At 40.4% G+C, this 20,632-nt stretch overlaps 1 protein-coding gene, 1 long non-coding RNA gene and 1 pseudogene across 3 annotated transcripts; 2 read left to right on the forward strand and 1 right to left on the reverse strand.

Moving 5' to 3' along the window:
• Positions 1-319: 319 nt before the first annotated feature.
• LOC149831315 (uncharacterized) lies at positions 320-7,429 on the forward strand. The gene is made up of 3 exons (XM_090012995.1): positions 320-821; positions 6,457-7,040; positions 7,335-7,429. The coding sequence occupies exons 1-3, from the start codon at positions 397-399 to the stop codon at positions 7,427-7,429; spliced, it is 1,104 nt and encodes a 367-aa protein (XP_089869121.1). The 5' UTR covers positions 320-396.
• Positions 7,430-7,492: 63 nt separating this feature from the next.
• Positions 7,493-9,658, forward strand: LOC149831316 (uncharacterized). Its single transcript, XR_016433273.1, has 3 exons — positions 7,493-7,553; positions 8,066-8,111; positions 9,303-9,658. It is a non-coding gene; the product is annotated as an uncharacterized LOC149831316 (long non-coding RNA).
• An 8,168-nt stretch (positions 9,659-17,826) lies between these two features.
• LOC149831317 (transcription termination factor MTEF1, chloroplastic pseudogene) lies at positions 17,827-19,035 on the reverse strand (annotated as a pseudogene). Its single transcript, XR_016433006.1, has one exon. The product of XR_016433006.1 is annotated as a transcription termination factor MTEF1, chloroplastic pseudogene (transcript).
• Between the last annotated feature and the right edge of the window lie 1,597 nt (positions 19,036-20,632).

The following is a 20,632-nucleotide window of genomic DNA, read 5'->3' on the forward strand; positions in this document are numbered from 1 at the left end:
ATAAAAAGTGCGTTTCCCAGTAAATTGATTATGCCGGCAAGCAAACACCTATAAATTTCAGGTAGAGAGTACCGTAATCTCGACTGTAGCCAATATTTTACACTTATTCTAGCCTTTTCCAGAATTCCATGGAACATCGATGCCTTCTCGTCCTTGGGGCAAGCTTGTAAATTCACATACGGGGAAAAAATGGTCCCACAAGGGTAACATATCCACGTGGGGCTCTTACACGTCAGCAATTCGCCACGTGGCCATTTTGTCGCGGATCTTCCCCGTTTCTTTAAGTTGGGAGCGCCGGAGACACTTTCCCTCCGCCCAACCGAGCCCATTGCCTGCACTGGAATCCGACGGTATCCCGTCCGGAAAGTCGCCGTAAAAACAACCACAACCCCGCGGATGGGAGAATTCCGGCGCTGTAAGATCGAACCGAGCTTTCCTCTGGACCCGATGGACTTTGGAGACGTCTTCGGCGGCCCGCCGAGGACGCTCTTCCTCCGGCAGCGGTGCCACTCGCATTTCGACGACCGGCTGCTGCTCTACGAAGATATCTTCGGCGTTAACGATGATTTCCTGTCCCACGCTTATCCTGGCGCGTCTCCGGCCAATCTCCGGAGCCGGAACCTCCCGGCCTTCCAGATTCCGTCCGGCCGATGCGCGGCCGTCCGGCGGGGCCAGGGGTTCTACGACGACATCTTCACCCTGGAGGACGGGAACTCCAGCCGCTGCGGGTCGAGATCGAAATCGACGTCCGAGAGCGCCAGCCCTATCCCGCCGTCCATCACTGATGACGTGGCGCTCTCTGCGTTAGCCTCCAAGCTCAAGTAAGAAAAAAATCTTGCCTTTTTTTTCTTTATTTATGTTTATTTGTTTGTTTTTTATCGGCTTATTTCTAGCTGACGATTTTGCGCCCACGGGATTTTGTTTGCAATTTATCGGTTTTTAACACGTTAATTAACTGTTAAATTATTATGGAATTGAAATTGGCATGTTTTGGTTAACAGTTTTGGTGGTTTCTAAAATATTTGCAGATTAAATAACTGAATTTTAAAATGGTAAATTTGCTAGAGTCGTTTGTACATGCAATCTAAGAAGAAAACGTTATTTATTTATTTATTTTTTAGATCTAGCCTTATAGATGTGATTTACATAGAAGGCTTAAAAAATCAACAACACACAATGTATCAAAATTTCATCACCCAAAAAATCATTTATTTTTCACATTAAAAAAAATGATCTAAAATGCAATTGCTAGCAAACAAGCTATGTTGAAGACATCTATGAGATCGGATTGAGTGCATAAAGGTATGTACCATTTTCCAACTAGATTGTACATCGAGTAGGCAGTAGCAAATATGTATCCTTTTGAAAAAGCCTTCATTTTTTTTGTGTTAAAAGGAGGCCTTAACAGCTACAGAGACTAAGATACTTGGTAAAATCATAGTTACTGGATGCACCTCCTTAAAGGGGGAAGCGCTTCTGAAGCGGGAAGCATGGGGGAATCTCACTTTTCATGTGTGGGAAGTGATTCCCACTGTCTTCTTAAATATCTTCTATCTCGCATCGCCTTCGTTTCTCCTTCGAAGTTATTGATGTTGTCAGTATCGGTGTGTATCGGCAGAAAATCTATACGCTTCACCGTGAATCGGCTATTTTTAATAAATATAAAAAATATTTAAAATTATTTTTTAATATTAATTTAACAGAATTTTAATGGATTTATCATATGTCACGTTTTGATTGACACGTAATATTTTTAAATTATTTTTTGGCCGATTCAGGATCATTCACTTGAGTATCGGTATCGGCCCGATTCACCTGAATCGTTGACTAAACGATACACGGCTGATAACGATACTGACAACATTGGAAAATATCACTAATAATTTTATCAATATATTTTCAGAAGACGATACATCCAACGATAATTTCATAATCTCACCTATTTTAAAATATTTTATTTTATTGATGTACTTGTATATATTTGTAATTATCATTTTATTTTTTACATATGATAATATTTTCCATTATTTTCCTAAAAGAAACATTTTTAACTTTTAATTTATCTCGCGGCTCACAATGTGCTAAAATTTCATAACTTAAAAGATCACATTTTTACATGAGAAAAACACGATCCAAGGCTTGATCATTAGCAAACAAACCATTCTGAACACTTCTATCAGGTTAGATGGTTAGATTGAGTAGATACAATTTTCACCTATGATTTCTATCTCATTAGTTCTGTACCTTCATTAGTAGCCAATATTTGCCTGATAATAAATGTGGGCATGAAACCTTCAATTGACGAGTTGGTTGGTCCCTTTTATTTAAGATTTTGGAAGTGAGTTAAATCATTTCATGGATTAATATGCACCAAACCACTTTCCAAGAAATTTTCTTTTCCAATGAAAAAGATAACCAAGTCGCCATAAATCTTTGTAGCCATTTCTTGTGTCACAGAATATATGGCCAGAGATATCTCATCACAGTAAAATGGTACTGTTTATCTCTTCTTCTTTTTTAGGCTACTACTTAATCACTTGAGTTCATGCTCGGCTTTGTTTAAGCGGTTTTTGTCCCCAAAGAAACAAGGTCAAACTAGCAGCTGCCCCAATGTGATTCGAAACCCAGATCCCTCGGCTAAGATAGTGCAACACTGACCAGTCCAGCTATCTTATTCAATGCTATCATTAACTTGCATTAAGACCTGTGATTGTAAATCACAATCACAATACTTTATCGAGGTTAGTAAAACATGAGAAAAGTTGGTCACAAAACTGACCTTGTGACCAACAATCACAGCTTTTATTTTCTCAGCTGTGATTGTTCATCCCACCTGTGAGCAAACATGTCTGATGATGGCAAAAACAAATAAGAGTTTTCCAAATGTTCATTTGTGAATCTAGTGTGTGTTGTAAAGGTTCAGCTGTCTTAAACTGGAGTCAGTGGTTCGAATTAGATCAGGAGCTATCCCAAGCCTGTTTTAAAATTAAATGAAAATTTGCAGCTTAAATGACTAATAATAAACAAAATTTTAAAAAGACACTTGAACAAAGTATTTTACAGGAGAGTTTGGCAGCAATCAGAAGCTGAAAAAATGAGTCCAGCCATATGTCTGAAAGTTCTGCCTCACTCAATGGGCAGCACAGTGGCACTAGACCATGAGGGTTTTTTTAACCCAAAGAAACCACACCAACACAAAAACCTGATTGCGCTGGCTCAACCTGCCATACCTACGGTCTTCGTTGTGGTGGCGTAAAACTTTGAGGTTGGGTCCCCGGCTTCCGGGGCTTATGCTGGGTGTAGGCTTTCGCAGAGGGGAGATATATTCCCATGGGAATCAAACTTTGACTGCCGTCTAGCAGCCAAGGCTCCACCCCACTGCGCCAACCCCCACCTGTTTTCCAAAAATAGTACATCTATTTTCTAACTTGAAGTGGCAATTATAGGGTAAAAAAAATGCAATTGCATGCTCGAACATTCACACATACATGCCTACAGGCCAATGTTGTCAGTATCAGCCTGTATCAGCCGATACATATTGTATCCGCAGAAAATCGATATGATACTAAACTGAATCGGCTATTTTTTAGTAAATATAAAAAATGCTTAAAATTAATTTTTTAATATTATTCTAATGGTTTTAACATGTGTCACGCTCTGATTGACATAAAATATTTTTTAATTATTTTCTAGCTGATTCAGTATGATTCACTTGAGAATCGGTATCGTTCCATTCACCTGAATCGTTGGCCAAACGATCGATCAGGGATACCGATACTGACAAAATTGATACAGACACAAACATATTCCAAAGGATAAGATCAAGATGGAGATCAGTTTCTTTCAATTGGGAAAAGTTTTAGGTATCGCCAGCTTTAGCTTTTGACTGGGGAAAGGAAGAAGAATATTGCCTTTTAGCATGGAGTCCAAACAGTGGCTGATAACTACGGCCTCTAGACTACAAAACGCCTTTAGCTGAGTTTCTGTTCAGCACTAGTAGACCTGTACGATTGAAATGATTTAGAGCATGCTGGTAATTTTATGAAAAATTGATGCTTCTGATGTGAATATATAGAAAAACAATTTGTTTAGCAATGCAGCTTTACAATGCCAACCAGAAAAGGTGTCGTGATGATATTTAGAAAAATTGTTTGAAGAAAAAAGTGAGTATTTTTCTTATATATTATGTAGGTATAATCAAGTTGGAATCTCACAGTAAGAGTTGTTTTGACTGAATCTAACCTCATAAATGTGTTTGGATTTATTGGGAAATGATCCTTCGGTCATGTTTTTTTAGTAGGAAAACATCAATGCATTTACAACTTTTCAGTTTTCCATCACCAGAAAAACCCTTACCCAGGATGGATTTTGGCAATTCAAAGTCAGTTGTTAAAAAACAGCATGCCCGTACCCAGGTTGGATTTTGGCAATTCAAAGTCAGTCGTTAAAAAACAGCATGCCCGTACCCAGGTTGGATTTTGGCAATTCAAACTCAGTAAAAAACAGCACGCAGATCACATCCATGAAGTCATTGGACCAAAAAACAAATAAAAATAACAAAGTTTATAAGGTATTTGCACATACAAACAATTGTAGCAAACCATAACCTATATATATATATATATATATTTAGAGAGAGAGAGAGAGAGTAATGCGCTAGTGCCGCCCCTTTTCTCGTTCTGCCCTGTTGGCTGCTTAGACCTCTTCAAAAATTGCATTTTTTTTTTTGCGATTTTTCTTACATCTAACACCATAGTTGTGATCTATAGGTTTTGTTTAGCGGGAACTAGCTTTTGGATCACCGGAAATTGACCTGTATACAGGGTTTTTCGGTGATCCAAAATCAATGGCTACGAAGGTATCGGTTTTTCCTGACTCATAAAATCACATTTTTTTGTCGAAAAACCATGATCCAAGAGTAGATTCTCGCTAAATCGAGCATGCTAAACACATCTAATGGTTCAGATCTATCATAAAACACTTTAAACTGTGGGGTCTAATGGGGTAAAACCAGAAAAGTAGGCCTAATAAGTTCAGTTCTCTCTCTCTCTCTCTCTCTCTCTCTCTCTCTCTCTCTCTATATATATATATATATATATATATATATATATATATATATATATATATATATATATATATATATATATTGAAAGGCAAGCTGAAGTCACGCAGATCCGTACCAGTTCTTTCCAAGAGTTGAAAAAAAGCTTACCATCAAACTTATGATTCTAACCCACTCAGACTCAGATAACAATCCGGAGATTCATCCGCGCTAAGCACAGTTAATCTAGCTAAACTTCCTACAATCCAATTACAAGATTTTGGTTATGATCTAACATAAGTAACAAACTCATAAAGTAGGTTGCATCTATTGGTGTCAATGGGTGGGTTTGGTTTGGACCGAGATGGAACCTGAATTGAGATGATGGTACCAGGTCCAGACCCGAGTCTAATCAGACCTACCATAAGAGAAATCATACCCGAATCCTAAAAGGATTACATGAACCAGACCCAGACCATATCAGGTAAAATAATTTTTTATCATTTGTACATTGAAAATTTGTGGATCTTAATTTGAACTCAGGCCGGGCCTGGGTCTGGTATGAAATTTTACAAACCATACCTGGGTCCATATATTAATCGAACCCTTCAGGTCTGACCCAGATTCTAATCGGGCCTTCTTATTTATCACCAAACCCTGACCCTTTGGTGCAGATCAGGTCCGAGTCAAACCTGACCCATTGACACACTTAGCTGCATTTTCCGCTACCCATCCCACACGCATGTGGCTTTTTCTTTCGTAGTTTATCCATTTCTCTTGGTCCTTGACCTCGTCTCACCTAATGAACATGGGGGCGCTCATGTGTCACTAATGGTTATTACCTGATAGGGTAATGTTACCCTCGTGGGTAAGGAACCCCTTAGTGAAAAACTATAATATTTTTATTTTTTAAAGTAGTTTTGCACAGATGATCTACATATTAAGTTTGTAGAAACTAATCTTTGGATAATGTTTTTCCTACGTATATGTCAGATTTTAAGAGGGTTGAAAAATCAATAGCCTACAATGTATCAAAGTTTCAAACCTCAACAAAAAATATTTTTACTACTAAAAACTATGATCCAAGGGTTGATTCCTACTATTTTGATCATGCTGAACACGTCCATGAGGTCAGATTTGATCAAAGCAAGTTCCAATTAAGGGGTTTCTTACCCACGAGGGTAGCAAATACTATCCCTTACCTGGTATGATGACTGATTAGATAAATAAATGCATCATATCATCAACTAATGAAAAGCTGTTATGCGCCATACACAAAAAAGAGATCTTTATGATTGGCAAGTCATAAGACTGTTACCGTTGTCATTCTTAATCTGTAGTCATGATAATTGTTTCAACACAAAGATTCATGTGCAACAGATGAGCTAAACTAGCAATGTTTGTTAATTGTGCAGGCCAATTGTCGTTCCATCCCAGAGACAGAATGATTCAAGCTCAGAGCATAACACGCACGGAAATTTAACAGTAGCAAGCATGAGTTCTTACATGGAATTCACAGACCGATCGACGGATTACTGTAAACAGAGCAGTTACAGTGGAAAAATTAACAAGCACCATTTTTCACCTCAGCCTCAACACCCCCAACTAAATGAAAACACTCCAGCTGCAGAAAGCCCGTATGATAAAGTTTATTACAATCCAGAAACCAATTCACCTTCTTCGGTGACGACATCGTTAGTTCATGAACCGGAGACCTTTATGGAATTGTCAGATAAAGGATTTAGAGATGATGAAGGTGAGTCTGAGTTCATGGGAAGTTGTATGATTGAGATAGTACCAGAGAAACGAGAAGAGAGCAAAGAAGTTGGTGCTGTTGATGATGCCATTGCATGGGCAAAAGAAAAATTTGGAACAGGGGACTTCAAAAATTCTGAGCGCGGGAAGATGCCAGACAGAAGGAATTTGTTGATACCCAGTTGGAAGGAGAAACCAAGAGGAGAGAAGCATGAATTGGACCCAGTTGCAGGAGCAGATCGAGGTAATCTATATGGTTAGTCATTGCCATATGCACTAATACTGGCGAGATGTTTTTAGTATCTTGGTACTAAGTAATCTCTTTTTCCTTTGAGACCAAGAAATGGATTTCCAATTTTTACTATGGTTGAAGTTTACACAAATATAGGCTTTGCAACATTATGTCATTCCACAAATTCTTGAATGCTCTGATTCTCAAAGCCACATTGCCTAGCACCCACTTTTCGTAATCTAATGATTGTTTTATATCATTCTCATATTTTAGATCATGACCATAAGAAGGTTCAATATTTTCCAGTCATGCAGGCAATGTTAGAATGCGGGGCTCAAGCCAGTAGTTCATGCGGAAAGCAGCCATTATTCTCGGTAATTTCTTTCAGAATATTTGAATAGTAAATTACTGGTGCTTTATCAATTATTTTACTTATATATTCATTTATTATTTAATTCTTGTTAGGGACGTTATAGTGAAGATCGAGCACACGGGCAATCAACTGAAGAACAGTTCAGGAAACAGGTAAGTTTTTAGTCAAATTAATGTTTATAAATCTCAAACTGAAAACTTCAATTAACAAAGGGCTTTCATTTATCGTTTATCCTTTCTTTGATTAGGAAGTATGTTTTGTTCTGTGTGATTTTCTAGTGGATTTTGTTCTGCTATTACCTGAAAACTTTTTGGTTTATGTAATGTTTCTAAAGGCAGTTCTGCACTATCAAAATAGATATTTGCGATTATTCTCATTGTTGTGAAAACCAATGTGTCATATCTGTCTTTTGGTGGTTAAAGGAAACCAGTGTGCTAGAAAACTGTCTTTTTGAAAGTTATATAGATGCAATATGCATCAATTTAAAACGTTATTCAGGAGAGGTGTCATAGAGGAACAATTCCTATGTTGAGAGAACCATCAAGAAACTGCACCCATGAGTCTAACTTGTTCGTAGGCTCTTAACTGATATTTGAGTACAAAAACAATTGGGAAAACCTGTATGTTGTAAGAACTCTAACTCTGATATGCTTTTGAAATGTAGATTGCAATGGAGCTGATGAATCAGAATATAAAGATGTGGTAGCAAGGTAAAGGAGAAAGCATCCATTCTTTGCATTCAACACTACATTGTTTGAAACCTTCCCCATTTCAAGCAACAAAATCATCATTCCAGTATGGAGCAACTAGCCCCTACTTCCACAGCTCAACGAGCTGCACTTAGCACGTATGACCGACTTGAGTCATGATCATGACTCAAGTTGGTCATAGTGAACAGATGTTGGAGTCTACATAGAATTGGTGGCTCGGCTCGGACTTGGTTTGGATCTTGCATGACGTGATTTCATCCAAATGCCAACTTGTCAACATCTTTTGGCAAATCAAGAACCTCCAGGTCTGTCCAGCTTTTAGAAGTTTTGGTCCTAAATTGATGCCATGACAGAGATCTAAAATGTAAGGACCAGGACCTGCAGAGCCAAGGACTTGGTTAAGGCTGATTTGGTGAGATATGGGGTTTCACTAAATCAAGACTTCCAAGATTAACATAAAGATTTCCACCTTTGTTGATTCCCCTTCTGTTAGACACTTGTGAGCAACTTTTCACAAATGTCTCGATTCTCACACTTGATATTTCAGGATATTGGGATACAGCTTTTTCATGTTTGTGTAGCTTGTAATTCTTCTGCTGATATGAGAAAGTTCAAGAATCACAGGGCCAATCAACGTGCCCTTAGTCTTGGATGTTCATCAACGTGGCAATTGAAGACCCGGTCCATGACTCCAATCATAACTCATTTGGTCTGATTGTAGTATGGGATGCTATCCACAGACCCTTGACACTTGGTTGCCCAGACCAAGTAAAGCGAATTAAGTCCTACATGAACCTGCATTCTTACTAGATCATCATCATGCACATCAATTATACTGTGTCCTAGCTCATCACATTTGCTGGCCTCTCCGGTTGATAAAACCCTTGAGATCCCCCCTGCCCACCAGGGTATACACCCAGCTTTGACCTGGTGGCAATGTACGCCACCCATGGGTTTTGAACTTGCGATATCCCATCAACTTGGTGACATTCACAAGTCGCCCCTACTATATGAGCAGAGAGCCCTTGTGGGTAGGGATGATCAGATTTCAGATCAGAAAATACATAGGGGAGTCAGATCCAGACAGCCAAAATTTACAAAAGCCCCATCCTGAATCTGACCGATTGCAACCCTACTTGTGGGCTCTTAAGCCCTATATTTAGACCGTTCTAACTTTACATGTTTGAACAGGATGCATTGAATGAATTACGACATCAAAGTGTTGTGGGGTTAAAGTCAGGCTGTTCAAAGGGAGGATGGTAGCATCGACAGGGAGGATGGTAGCATCGACTCTACTTTTGCGTTTAGCCTATGGAACTTTTTAATGCATCAAATTAAATCCCTCTGATGGGTGTGATGAGGTTCATCCATATCTCTGACAATGAGCATTTTTCACAGAAGTGTGTGTTGACTTTTTCTTTTTCTTTTATTGTTGGAGTGCTTTTCTTGACTCAAGGTCCCCCTCGACCTTCAACAAAGTCATGTTCAACATGACCACCGTTTGTGTATATATCCTCCATAACATAGAAAAGATTCTCTCTCTCTCTCTCTCTGTGTGTGCAAATGTTCAGCAAATGCTTAGGTTCAAGCTTATCCTTTCGTTCTTCTTCTCTTTATATGGGGGAGGAGGATTTTTAATTGTACTATTTCTGACATGCCTATAATGCACCTGGGGTTGCCGTTACAAGTGAAACACCTCTCTTCTGTTGCATGGGTTCCGACGCTTCAAAAAGTGAAGCGCAAATTACTTTCGTGGTAGTAATCTTATCTCTCTATCGTTGGCCGTCTGACTTTAGTCTGACATGTTCTTTCCACTATTTCAGAGTTTTTCATGTATATGTTTGTGATGCCTGTGGGAGTAGAGAAGCAGCTGACGTGCTTGCTGGCAGGTTGGTCTGAGTGTTAACTCCAGGGTAAGTGTCACTTAATTGGTTGGTATTCGGTGGTCATACCTCAGCGTATGACTGGTTTAGGCATTTCTACGCTCAGACTGCGAAGCATTGTTCTTGTCGTCAAGCAATGTTGGTTGGCCCACCAACCTGATGACCCTTGTGCTTGTTTGCTTCTTGCTAAATATGGGGCTCCTGCTCTTATCCCGGTTCGTCTGGGAACTCGGGGTTTGGCGTTCTCGCACTTCGTAAATCGTGGTTGAGGGCTTTAGCCTTCTTTAGAGACCATTTTGAGGACTCTAAAAATTTTGGTCAGTGATTGCAGTGGACGTTGGCGCCAAACAGAGAGTTCCTCACCTCAAAAGTCTATAGATCATTGCTCTTCTCAGGGGCTGATTGGTTGCTCGAAAATGTGCTTTGGGCAAAGGGACCTTCTCTTCGTTCTCATGTCCTGGCTTGGTTAATTTTGCACGATAGGATCCAGACCCACAGTAATTTAAAGAAGTGGGGCATTCAGCTCTCGAGTTGGTGCGTGCTTTGTCAAGCTACGAAAGAATCTACGTTTCACTTATTTTAGTCTTGCCCAATATTTGTGAAACTCTTCAGCAGGACCTGAAGGTATCCGAAAGTGTTTGTTAAGGAAGAGTCATTTGCGCTAGATCTGATCTTGGGCCCGGTTTGTATTAGGCATAGCGTGAGGTGGAGGTTGATCTGGCGGGCGTGGTTGCTTACCTCTTTGTGGTTTGTTTGGATGGCGTAAAACGATGCTCATTTTTGTCAAATTTCGGTTAACATTCATAACCTGGTGCATAAAATCTTGATAGATGTTTATGCAATCTTGCATATGCATCTTAGTGATCTTTCGCTCCTTCCTAATTATGCTCCCTCTCTTTTGCCGTCCTCTGGGTCAACGGCTCCTGCGTGAACCCGTTTTGTCTGTTGTTCCTTTTCTCTTCTACTTTCTTTATTTGTTTTGGCTTTTGCTCTTGTTCAGTTCATGGGTTTAACATTTTGTTGATCTTCATGAGTGGTGTGGTGATAATGTAGAATTTCTTCCGGCTCCTCTCTCTCTCTCTCTCTCTAACATAGAATGATTCAAACCTGGAACATAAGTTGATCAGTAAATTAATGCATCGCACAATAAGATAGGAAGAGGAGGCTCAAAGGCAACGAAAATTTTCTTGTTTGTCCGTTCACCCAGTATGAGTCTTATTCATGGATGCATGTGCCTGCGTGTGTGTGTGTGTGCGGGCGTCCATGCATGAGAGAGAAGCAGATCGTCTATTTATATCCAAATTTTACAGAATTTTCCATTAAAATAGAAAACTTTAACACATTAAATCTGGTTCATCTAAATACAACATTAAGTAAATTAATAAAACTTTCATTTTTTCATAATTTGTGAGGACTGCCTAACCTCATGTGCATGTGGAAAAACTTGCAATCATTTGCAAGTACAAATGACTTAGCAAATGCTTATTTGTTTTTAACCCCAGGGGGTTTGGCCTAGTGGGATGGGGTCCGCTAAGCAGCCGGTTTATGTTCAAAGCCTATGGCGGACATTCTCTTGCCCAAGCCAAAGCAAGGCGACTCCTTGTAAGTAGGGGTGGCAAAATCTGACATGACCTGCCAACCCGCTTCTTAGGCGGGTTCGGGTTTGGCTTAAACGGGTTTGTGTCATAAACGGGTCGACCCACCTAACCCATTTATCAAACGGGTCGGGTTCGTGTTAGGAGTATGCCAACCCGGCTAACCTGTTTAATAAACGGCGGGCGGTTCAACCTGTTTACCGGAACCTGACCCTGACCCGCTCGCCAACCCGTTTACTCGACCCGACCCGTTTATTAAACGGGTTAATCGTGTCGTGTCGGGTTACCCGTTTAATAAATGGGCCGGGTTTGTGTTTGTCACAGCCGACCCGTTTAATAAACGAATCGGGTTCGTGTTGAGGTATGCTGACCCACTGACATGACCCGCCAACCCGACCCGATTGCCACCCCTACTTGTAAGTGAGGGGAAGCCCGGCAGGCTGGGCTAGCGCGACTAAGTCTCTGATACTGAGGGTGGTTTTTCTGTGTAATAAGTTGGGATCTAAATCTAGATTATACACTAGGGCTCTAGCCTACACTATGTATCTTAAGAGTTACCATATACCAAAACCAGGACCAATTTCAAAGGCCATTTATAACAATGGAAATAACTTATTTTTACATGGAAAAACAAAGGCATTGGCCCGGAGAAATTGGAGAAGAAAATGAGAAGGGTGTTAAGGTAACAAAAAAAAATTCCTCCTGAAGAAAAAATTAGTATTCCTTCTGATCAACAGGAAGATTTTATCACTTTGTTCTAGTAATGACTCGCTGTATCATGTCGACCAAAGCATGGTGTTAGCAGCTGCACATCCATAAGGTTGGCACACTTGGCTGCTAGATTCTTTGTTTTTTGCATTCCTTGGCTTCTACCAAGGTAGGCCAATGACTGCAATTTTCTCGCAGCATAAGGATGAGTACACACATACAATTTATAAGAGCCAAGCAAAACTGAAAAACAGATAGTGACAAAGCATGCAGCAAGTAGGGGTGGGCAACGGTCGGGGTGGCCCAATGGGCCAAGCCAACTCGTCCCGCCATGGACTGGGTTTGGGTCAAGGTTTTAGGGCTCGGCCCGTTATATACGTAGGCCGGGTCCAGGTCGGCTTGTGGGCTACCGAGCCCAACTGGCCTGAGTTCTTTATTAATTTTTATAATATAAAAAAATTTAAAATTAATTAATGACATATTAACTTGGTAACTATTATTATTTACTTAATTAATTGCATTGATTTTATAAAAAACTGGAAAGATATTAGTTGAGTACATGGGAACTTGTTAATTATTTATTATTTACCTAATTAGTTGGTTTTGGGCTGGACCGGGCCTGGCCCGGTGTGAAGCATTGGCCGATTGAGCCAATGGGTCGGATTATGAGCTGGTCTTCAAACCCAAGCCCGTTAAGAGCTGGACCAAAGCCCGACCTGTTAGTAAATGGGTTGCACCATCTTGGGGTCAGGCCGCACTTAAAGCCTGGCACAGGCCGGCCCGATTCCCATCCCTAGCTAGCAGCAAGCAACAAAACTTGTTTGGCAGCAAAAAGAAAAAGGCTTAGATTTGAAAGGGCATCAAATATGCAGATGCCCCGCATAAAATAAATCAGAATATCAAAGTCATAATTGCCATAATTGGCAGAAATACCTAAAGTCTATGAATTCAGGATTGAATGTTCATTGGTATATGGTTACGTCTTCAGACATCTTAATGCAATATCACACAAAGAGTACCAGTACACCACTCAGCTGATGCATGATAACAGTCAGCACCAAGTCAGCTTGGTGTAGAGGTGGGCAACGGCCGGAAGGGCTAAGCCCACCCAACCTGCCATAGGTCAGGTTTGGGCCCCGGACCGAAACCCAGCCTGTTATATGTGTGGGCCAGGCTTGGGCCCACCCACGGATTACCAGCTGGCCTGGGTTATTTATTACTTTTTAATAATATAAAAATTAAAAAATTAACTATTGCATAGTAACTTAGTAACTATTACTATTTACCTAATTAGTTACATTACTTTTATGGAAAAAAAAATAATTAATTGGGTGCATGGGAAGTTGGGAACTTGTTAATTATTATAATTTATAAATAGATTTTAGCCAGGTTAGGCCGGATCCAGTCGGCTTCACATTGGCCCGTTGGACCAATGGGCCGGGCCATAAGCTGCTCTTCAAACCCGAGCTCATTAACAACCGGGCCTTACGGCACTTAAAGCCCGGAGGGCCAGGCCGGTGCCCACCCCTAGCTTAGTGAGTCAGCATTTGAGTGAGCTCCAGCCTGGTAATGAGGATCATGATGAGGGAAGTCAATCTGCACAAATGAGGAAAGTGGGTCAGCGTGAAAGAAGAAAGGAAGATGAGAAGAAAACTATTAATCAAAACAAAAAAGAAAGAAAGATAAGGAAACTATCCTTCGTAAAGGAAAGGAGGATCCAACTAAGGCACCAGATCATCCTCCTACAATTAAGGCTATCAAAGCAGTAGAAGGAACATGTATCTACCCTCATTGTTTTCTATTTTTCTTGGCATCCCCATGTATTTATTCCATGACCCGCAAGTCTGAATAATAAGAGTCTTGAGAGGTGATGAGGCCGTGGATGTAGGTTCTTAAGAACCGAACCACGTATATTGGTGTCTTGTATGTTTCTTTTTTACACTCGTCTCATTGTTTGATGGGTGTTTTCTTTATGTAATCAAAGCATCAAAACTCGAAGTGAAGAGTTCATTTTTCTTTAGCTATGGCCGCTCTCTCATCATCTTTATCTCTCAGCTCTCCTTCTACCTGTCAACCATAAATGTCTCAAATGGGGTTCGGGTTGAGGTATGCTGAACTGCCAACCCGCCGGGTCAACCCGCCAATCTGCCAACCCGACCCGATTGCTACCCCTAATGTTGCCTACTATGTTCAACGCGGCCAAAACAAGAGACGTGGGGAAATCAATATACGTTTAACATCAGAGGATGCAGTTTTGCTCAAGGAGGCTTCAGGTGAAAGTTAGAGGAGAGATAAGCAGTGTTGTGATGGTCAGATCAACCCAGAGAAAGTGAGAGTTGTATCAGATTTGTAAGAAAAGGAATTGTAGCCCAATAAAGTGTTACAGTCCCTTTAATCATGTCTTTCAAGTAGGAGACGTACCTTAAGCTTTTGTTGACATGACAACAAAGGATAGCCAGAATGATGAATGGTTTGCAAGTAAGCTCCAAAACTTGATTCTTTTACATTGTAATGATTTGGTAATGGTTGAAAATTTGACAAAAGATTTCTATTATTCATGTTGGAGAAAGAAAAATACATTTAGTAGAAAACTCTGATATTCTTGGAAGAATGTTTTATGTGTCTAGCCTTACGAAGGATCTTATTTCGGTTACTCAGTTAACTCATAGTCTACCATATTCGTTTTACTTTTTTTCATTTGGTTGTATGTTAAAGGAGAGGAAGGTGGTAGTCTGATGAGGGACACTGTTATCTTTTCAAATTGGTTCAAAAATGTTTTAAAGGACAATTGGCATCAATTGATCCAACATCCACAAATGACCATAGTTGGTATCTAAAAAATAAGCCTTTTATTGATGTTATTTCTGATAATAAGAAAAACTATTTGCTCATTTGGGGACCACCCCCAGTGCGATCTTGTGAGAATTATAGATTTTATGTTATGTTTGTAGATGAATTTTTTTTTTTTTATGAAAATGCTCATGGTTGTATCCATTGAGGCAAAAATCAATTTTTTTTTTACATGGAAAAGATTTTGGATCAAACTTATCTCGGGCATATCCTCTTAAGTAATGAAAAGTAATGACACCCTAAAATATGAAAGCTCTTGCCAAAAAGTTTGAAATATGGAGATTGCATGGGTTGAAATAGTCAACCTCTTCATGAGAAAAACTGCTACAGAAAAACCCTTAACCCACTCAAGACAGGTGGGATATACATATCGACGCATGTTGTCTTCGATGAAGGAAACTTACCGTTTAAAGATCCAACTTCTCAATATAAAAATGAAAATGTGGGTAACGATTTTTCCATCTTTAATGATTGGGAATGTGAAGAAAAAAATAGTGACAAAAATAACAAACACGTCATTGAGTCTGACACGCGAGCTCATGTTCATGATGACCAAGAACACAATGTTCATTCTTTTATGTTATGATATTCAAAATCTTGTTGAAATTCAAAATTTTGACAATGAACAGAATATTCAAAATAAGGGAGTTTTTGAAAATGAAAATGTCAGTGAAACCCATGATACCGGCTTGAAAATGATGACTATGATTAAAATGAAAATGTCAGTGAAACCCATGATACCGGCTTGAAAATGATGACTATGATTAAAATGAAAATCAGGGTGACGTCGAAACCATTGAAAGCCCAGGCGTGATGACTCCAGGGATGGTTGTGGTTGGTATCTTCAAGCAAAATCCTAGGTATCCCAATCTTCATGAGGATGAAGATGAGGGATGCCAATTTGCACAAATAAGGAGAGTGGATCAGCGTGAAAGAAGCAAGGAAGATGAGAAGGAAACTATCAGTCAAAACAAAAGAAGAAAGATGAGAAAGAAACTATCCTTCCTAAAGAAAAGGAGGATCCAGCTAAGGCACATGATCCTCCTCCTACAATTAAGGCTATCAATGCCTTGGGAAAGAACGTGTAGCTATCCTCATTGGTTTTTTATTTTTCTTGGCATTTCATGTATTTATTCCATGACCTGCAAGTCTGAATAATAAGTCTTGAGAGGTGAGGCATGTTGTCTTGTTTGTGCTTGTATGTTTCTTTCTTACACTCATGTCATCGTGTCGTGGGTGTTTTGCTTTAATGCAACAGGTCAATAGGAAAGTAAAAATAAGTATCCTTGTGACACTTAGCAACCCCTTGGTGCAGAGAGCAGATCAGGTCTAAGGGATCTTGGACAGAAAACTGTCCAACCCACCTTGGGTGTGTCGTCCATCAAAGGAAATGAGTGACACACGAAACGTATCCAAAGGTTCTTGTTCTGCACGGATTTCAGCCGTCCGTTTTCCAGCCATTGATGCTGTTCATCTAGGAAGTGAACCTGCATCATAAATTTTTGTGGGGGCCATCCTGTTTGATGGGTTTTTGGTGTGGTTCATTTTATTGATGAACGGCATCCAAGGTGCCATGGACCGTATTATGTCCAAGGTCCCGTGAACCTAATCCCCACATTTTGGTTTTGTACTACAAGTAAAATCATGAAACTCATAAGTCATCAGTTTTTCCCTTCTCAACATAGTTATGACAGGACTCCCAAGGGAAGGCGACTGAGCATAAACATTTTATTAGACTAACTTATATAAAAAGCATACCACTTCCCCAGTACTTGCATACAAATTTGGTTAGTAAATGAAAATAAGCTGGAATCTTACTAAAATGCGGGTGTTAGTTTGGCTAAGAAAGATGCAAGTTTTTACAGGGATATCTTCTAATTACTAGGCATTCTTGAGACTAGTTGTCATGATAAGCTACCACCTTTAATTTTTTTTTTTTTCATGACAAGGAACCCTCACTTAAGTGAGAAATTAAAACCCCAGGTGGGGCCCACGACCACCCTGCTTTACGTGGCTCACCTTTGAAAGCTACGGACACACCCGTGCACCTGTGAAGTTTGATCCGATGCCTTCATCTCAGCACCCTCACAACCACCCTGCTGGCCACGCGGACAACCCTCGTGCTACCAACTTTAGGTTGCAAAAAAAGGTTTCTACATGGGGACTTGAACTTGGAATAGGGGTAAAGCTCCCTATCAACCAACCAGCCTATGGAGTTTTATGCTGTCAGGACAGTGACCGTAAGTATGGCAGGCAGAGCAGTTTCTTCGTGTAAATATAAAAAATGTGGGCAACCCCTTGGTATGTTGTTATAAGCACTCGGCTGGTAGCACCCATCTTTTCAAGGCAGCAACCGAGTCAAAAATCTTTATGCAGTGAGGGCTAAGAAGTTGGTCGGTCTTGTGGAAAGAAGACCCAATTGACGAAGCAGCAAAGCAGTTCCTTGGATACTGATTACCTTTTGGGACAAAGGTACACACTTTGCTGATATGATTACTAAATTCCTTTGGAGATGATTTATCAAAAAACAAGGAACGCAAAACAGAAAAGTGCAAGGAAAAATCATGCTTTTTCACAAACCTGATCGTTGGGACATCAAATATGCAGGCTGGTTCCAACCAGAAAGGAGAACAAAAGGACTTCAGTAATGTTTCCACACAAGAATAATAGTACCAAAATAGCTAGAATTTCACAATTTTAATTATTAATCCAAGTGGGCAATGTACAAAGAATGAGTAGAGACATCTACATAGGCACTCAGCAAGGTTTGAGTGGCACACCAGTTCTGGCCACCAAGAGCTCTTGAATAGGTAACCCCATGTCACGTGCTGTTAAATTCCCAATGACTCTTTGGGTCATTTCCCCCTTACCCATCATGCAATGAGTCCAACTTCACATCAAACAGAAAGGATAATAGATTGGAGAAAGGCAAACTTCAACTCCATCCTAATAACATTTCATGCACTAGAAGACACCAAAAAATCACAAGAATTGCTCACATTGGACATCCCCTTGTTTAGTAATTCCCTGAACTCTTCCTCACTAGTTTTTAGCATAACTGACAGTGGAAGCTTAACCCCACTTTCCTCCATATCCTCATGCCTAGGCTTTATCCTCTTCTCCAGGCTAAATGCAAAATACTGGGGAAACCCCTTCAATTCTTCCAGACTCCCCCTCATCTTCTCAACATAGTACTCAAACTTGGGCTTGAAATTGTTCTCAACGCTGAAGGTGAAGAGGCAAGGGCACCTCACCAGCATCCCCATGACATCCTCATAAGAGAACCCCAAACTCATCAAGAAATGGATCTTTGGGATGAGGGTCTTCTCCACACTAGAAACAAGGAGAACTGGATCTTGGTAGGCCAATGCTTCAATGTTGTTGATGCCCAACCTCTGCAGGTACATCAAGGCAGGCTTAAGTTGGTCTCTCACACTAGAGGCCAGCAGTCTAGGACACTTGTTGATGACCCTTCTGAAGTTTCTCTCTGGGACCTTGAGGTCTTCAGATAGGAACTGAAAGACTGGACTCAGATCATTCTGGGCGTCAGATGTCAGGATCTTGGGGCACATGCCAAAGATTCTGCCCAGGTCTTTCTGTTGGATACCCTTTCTGTGGAGGAAGGAGATGATAGAGTGGATGGAATCAAGGGTGGCAGAGTGCAGTGAAGGGTTGACAGACAGGGCCCTGCCTGCATCCACACCCATGAGTTCTAAGCACAGGACCTTCTCCTTGAACTGAAGGGGTATCTCCTGCAGTTGGGGGCAGTGGAGAAGGGTGGGCTTTGATGAGAGGCTAAGGTTCTTGCTGAGTGATGCTTTGGGGGTGAAGGGCAGAAGTTGGAGAGCCGCTGGCATGGCTGTAACTGTGATGCAGTAAAGAGTTGGTTGCTACAAGTCAGGGAGAGAACAGGATTCCTTTTTCTTTTATCACAGAGAGAGAGAGGGAGGGAGAGATTTTCTTATCTGTTTCTCAGGTTGACACGTGGCAAAGAATGAAGGCTGATTGGTGGATGGGAGGATCTCCAGATTGGCCAGGCATCAGAACAATCGAATAAAGACGTTTCACTCCCAGCAGGACAAAGGGAAACACAAACAATTCAAGAAAACCCTCGGCCTTTCTGCCATGTATCATGGACATTGAGGGAATTAACAGAAAAGAAGAGGAGGGGTGCTGGTTTCTCTGGGCCACAGCCTTATACGATGCAGTAAATACTTGTGAGATCTTTTATTAAAGTCACAATCTGAATCATGCAATGCAATGATCGCTACTCTATTTGGAAACTGGCAGCTGGGATGAGAGTTTATGCATTTGTAGATGCATGGTCGAACTAACTTGGTGGTGGGTGTGGGACGGGAGTTTATGCATTTAGAAGAGGAAGTGAACCTGTCTCCCATTTATATTTGCACTAAACAGTGGATTTGGTAGCTACCACCTCTAGGAAGTGGTAGGCGCCAAATCCAGGATTTGGCTACTCCAAATGCACAAACTCCCTCGTACAGACAGTTTCCAAACAGAAATGATGATCTCTTAACTGTGGCAGCCTCCATTTTCTATCTATGTTTGTCAATACATCACAATCTGCAGGAGACTTAATATGCAAATTCCCACAAGTTCAACAAGGACGAACAAACATTGTCACAATTCTTGGTGTTACAATAAATTTTAAAAAAAAATATAAGTTTTGGCAGAAATTTTATAAAGTAATCAGCATGTTTAAAATTTTAAAAATATAAAAAAAATTTGAGATCATAATATGATCACAATACTTTGAACAAGTACATCTCAACATTATGATCATATTATTGTATGATTTTATCAGTTTTTTGAGAATATCATGACAAAATCACCATATTTTATCGCTGACATCCTTGACGTCAGAAAAAAACACTTCTATTCTGATGAGAAAGCTGGGGATTAAGGCCCCCTCATCTTATTGGATGTACAAATTTACAAAAGAAAAAAAAAACAGGGTTATGTACAAAGGCTCAATCGGTAGCCCGAGGAGAAGCACCCTCCCAACATGCATAGACTCCATCCCCGCATACCTGAGCAAGGAGACAAACCCAAAGAGAAGGATTGCAATGTCTGATGAAGCACCTTATGTGTGAAGAGTGACATCAAGGGAAACCAGAGCTAAGTCACCACCCCGGTAATAGATTGATGCCAAGCCAACCAACCTATGGAAGAACACTTATTCAACACAAACAAGCCTTATAGTAATCAAGCCCCTCAAAGTCCTATCGGCTCACTGGAGTTCCCTCCTACTCTGTTCAACTATCCAGAGAGCCGCCCAGCTGAACCAGTAAGCATTGGATTAACAGATAATATCCACACTTCCACCGTCTTGGAAGCAGAAAACCCCGAGTGTTGTATTGCTCAGTTTACTCTCTTCCCTTGACGACTAGCCTGATCAAGGCCCCCTTTTTTGTGACTACTCTAACCAGTGTGATCATCATAATTGGATGCGCAAATCAGTATCCAA

Source organism: Nuphar pumila, chromosome 7 (assembly GCF_984573655.1).
Source record: "Nuphar pumila chromosome 7, dmNupPumi1.hap1.1, whole genome shotgun sequence".
Lineage (NCBI taxonomy): Eukaryota > Viridiplantae > Streptophyta > Magnoliopsida > Nymphaeales > Nymphaeaceae > Nuphar > Nuphar pumila.

Bases quoted from the DNA above. Each gene is read 5' to 3' on its own strand.
- LOC149831315 (XM_090012995.1), top strand. From the start codon at position 397: ATGGGAGAATTCCGGCGCTGTAAGATCGAACCGAGCTTTCCTCTGGAC. The intron at 822-6,456 runs GTAAGAAAAAAA...TTAATTGTGCAG, and splicing joins GCGTTAGCCTCCAAGCTCAA to GCCAATTGTCGTTCCATCCC. The intron at 7,041-7,334 runs GTAATCTATATG...AATATTTTCCAG, and splicing joins AGTTGCAGGAGCAGATCGAG to TCATGCAGGCAATGTTAGAA.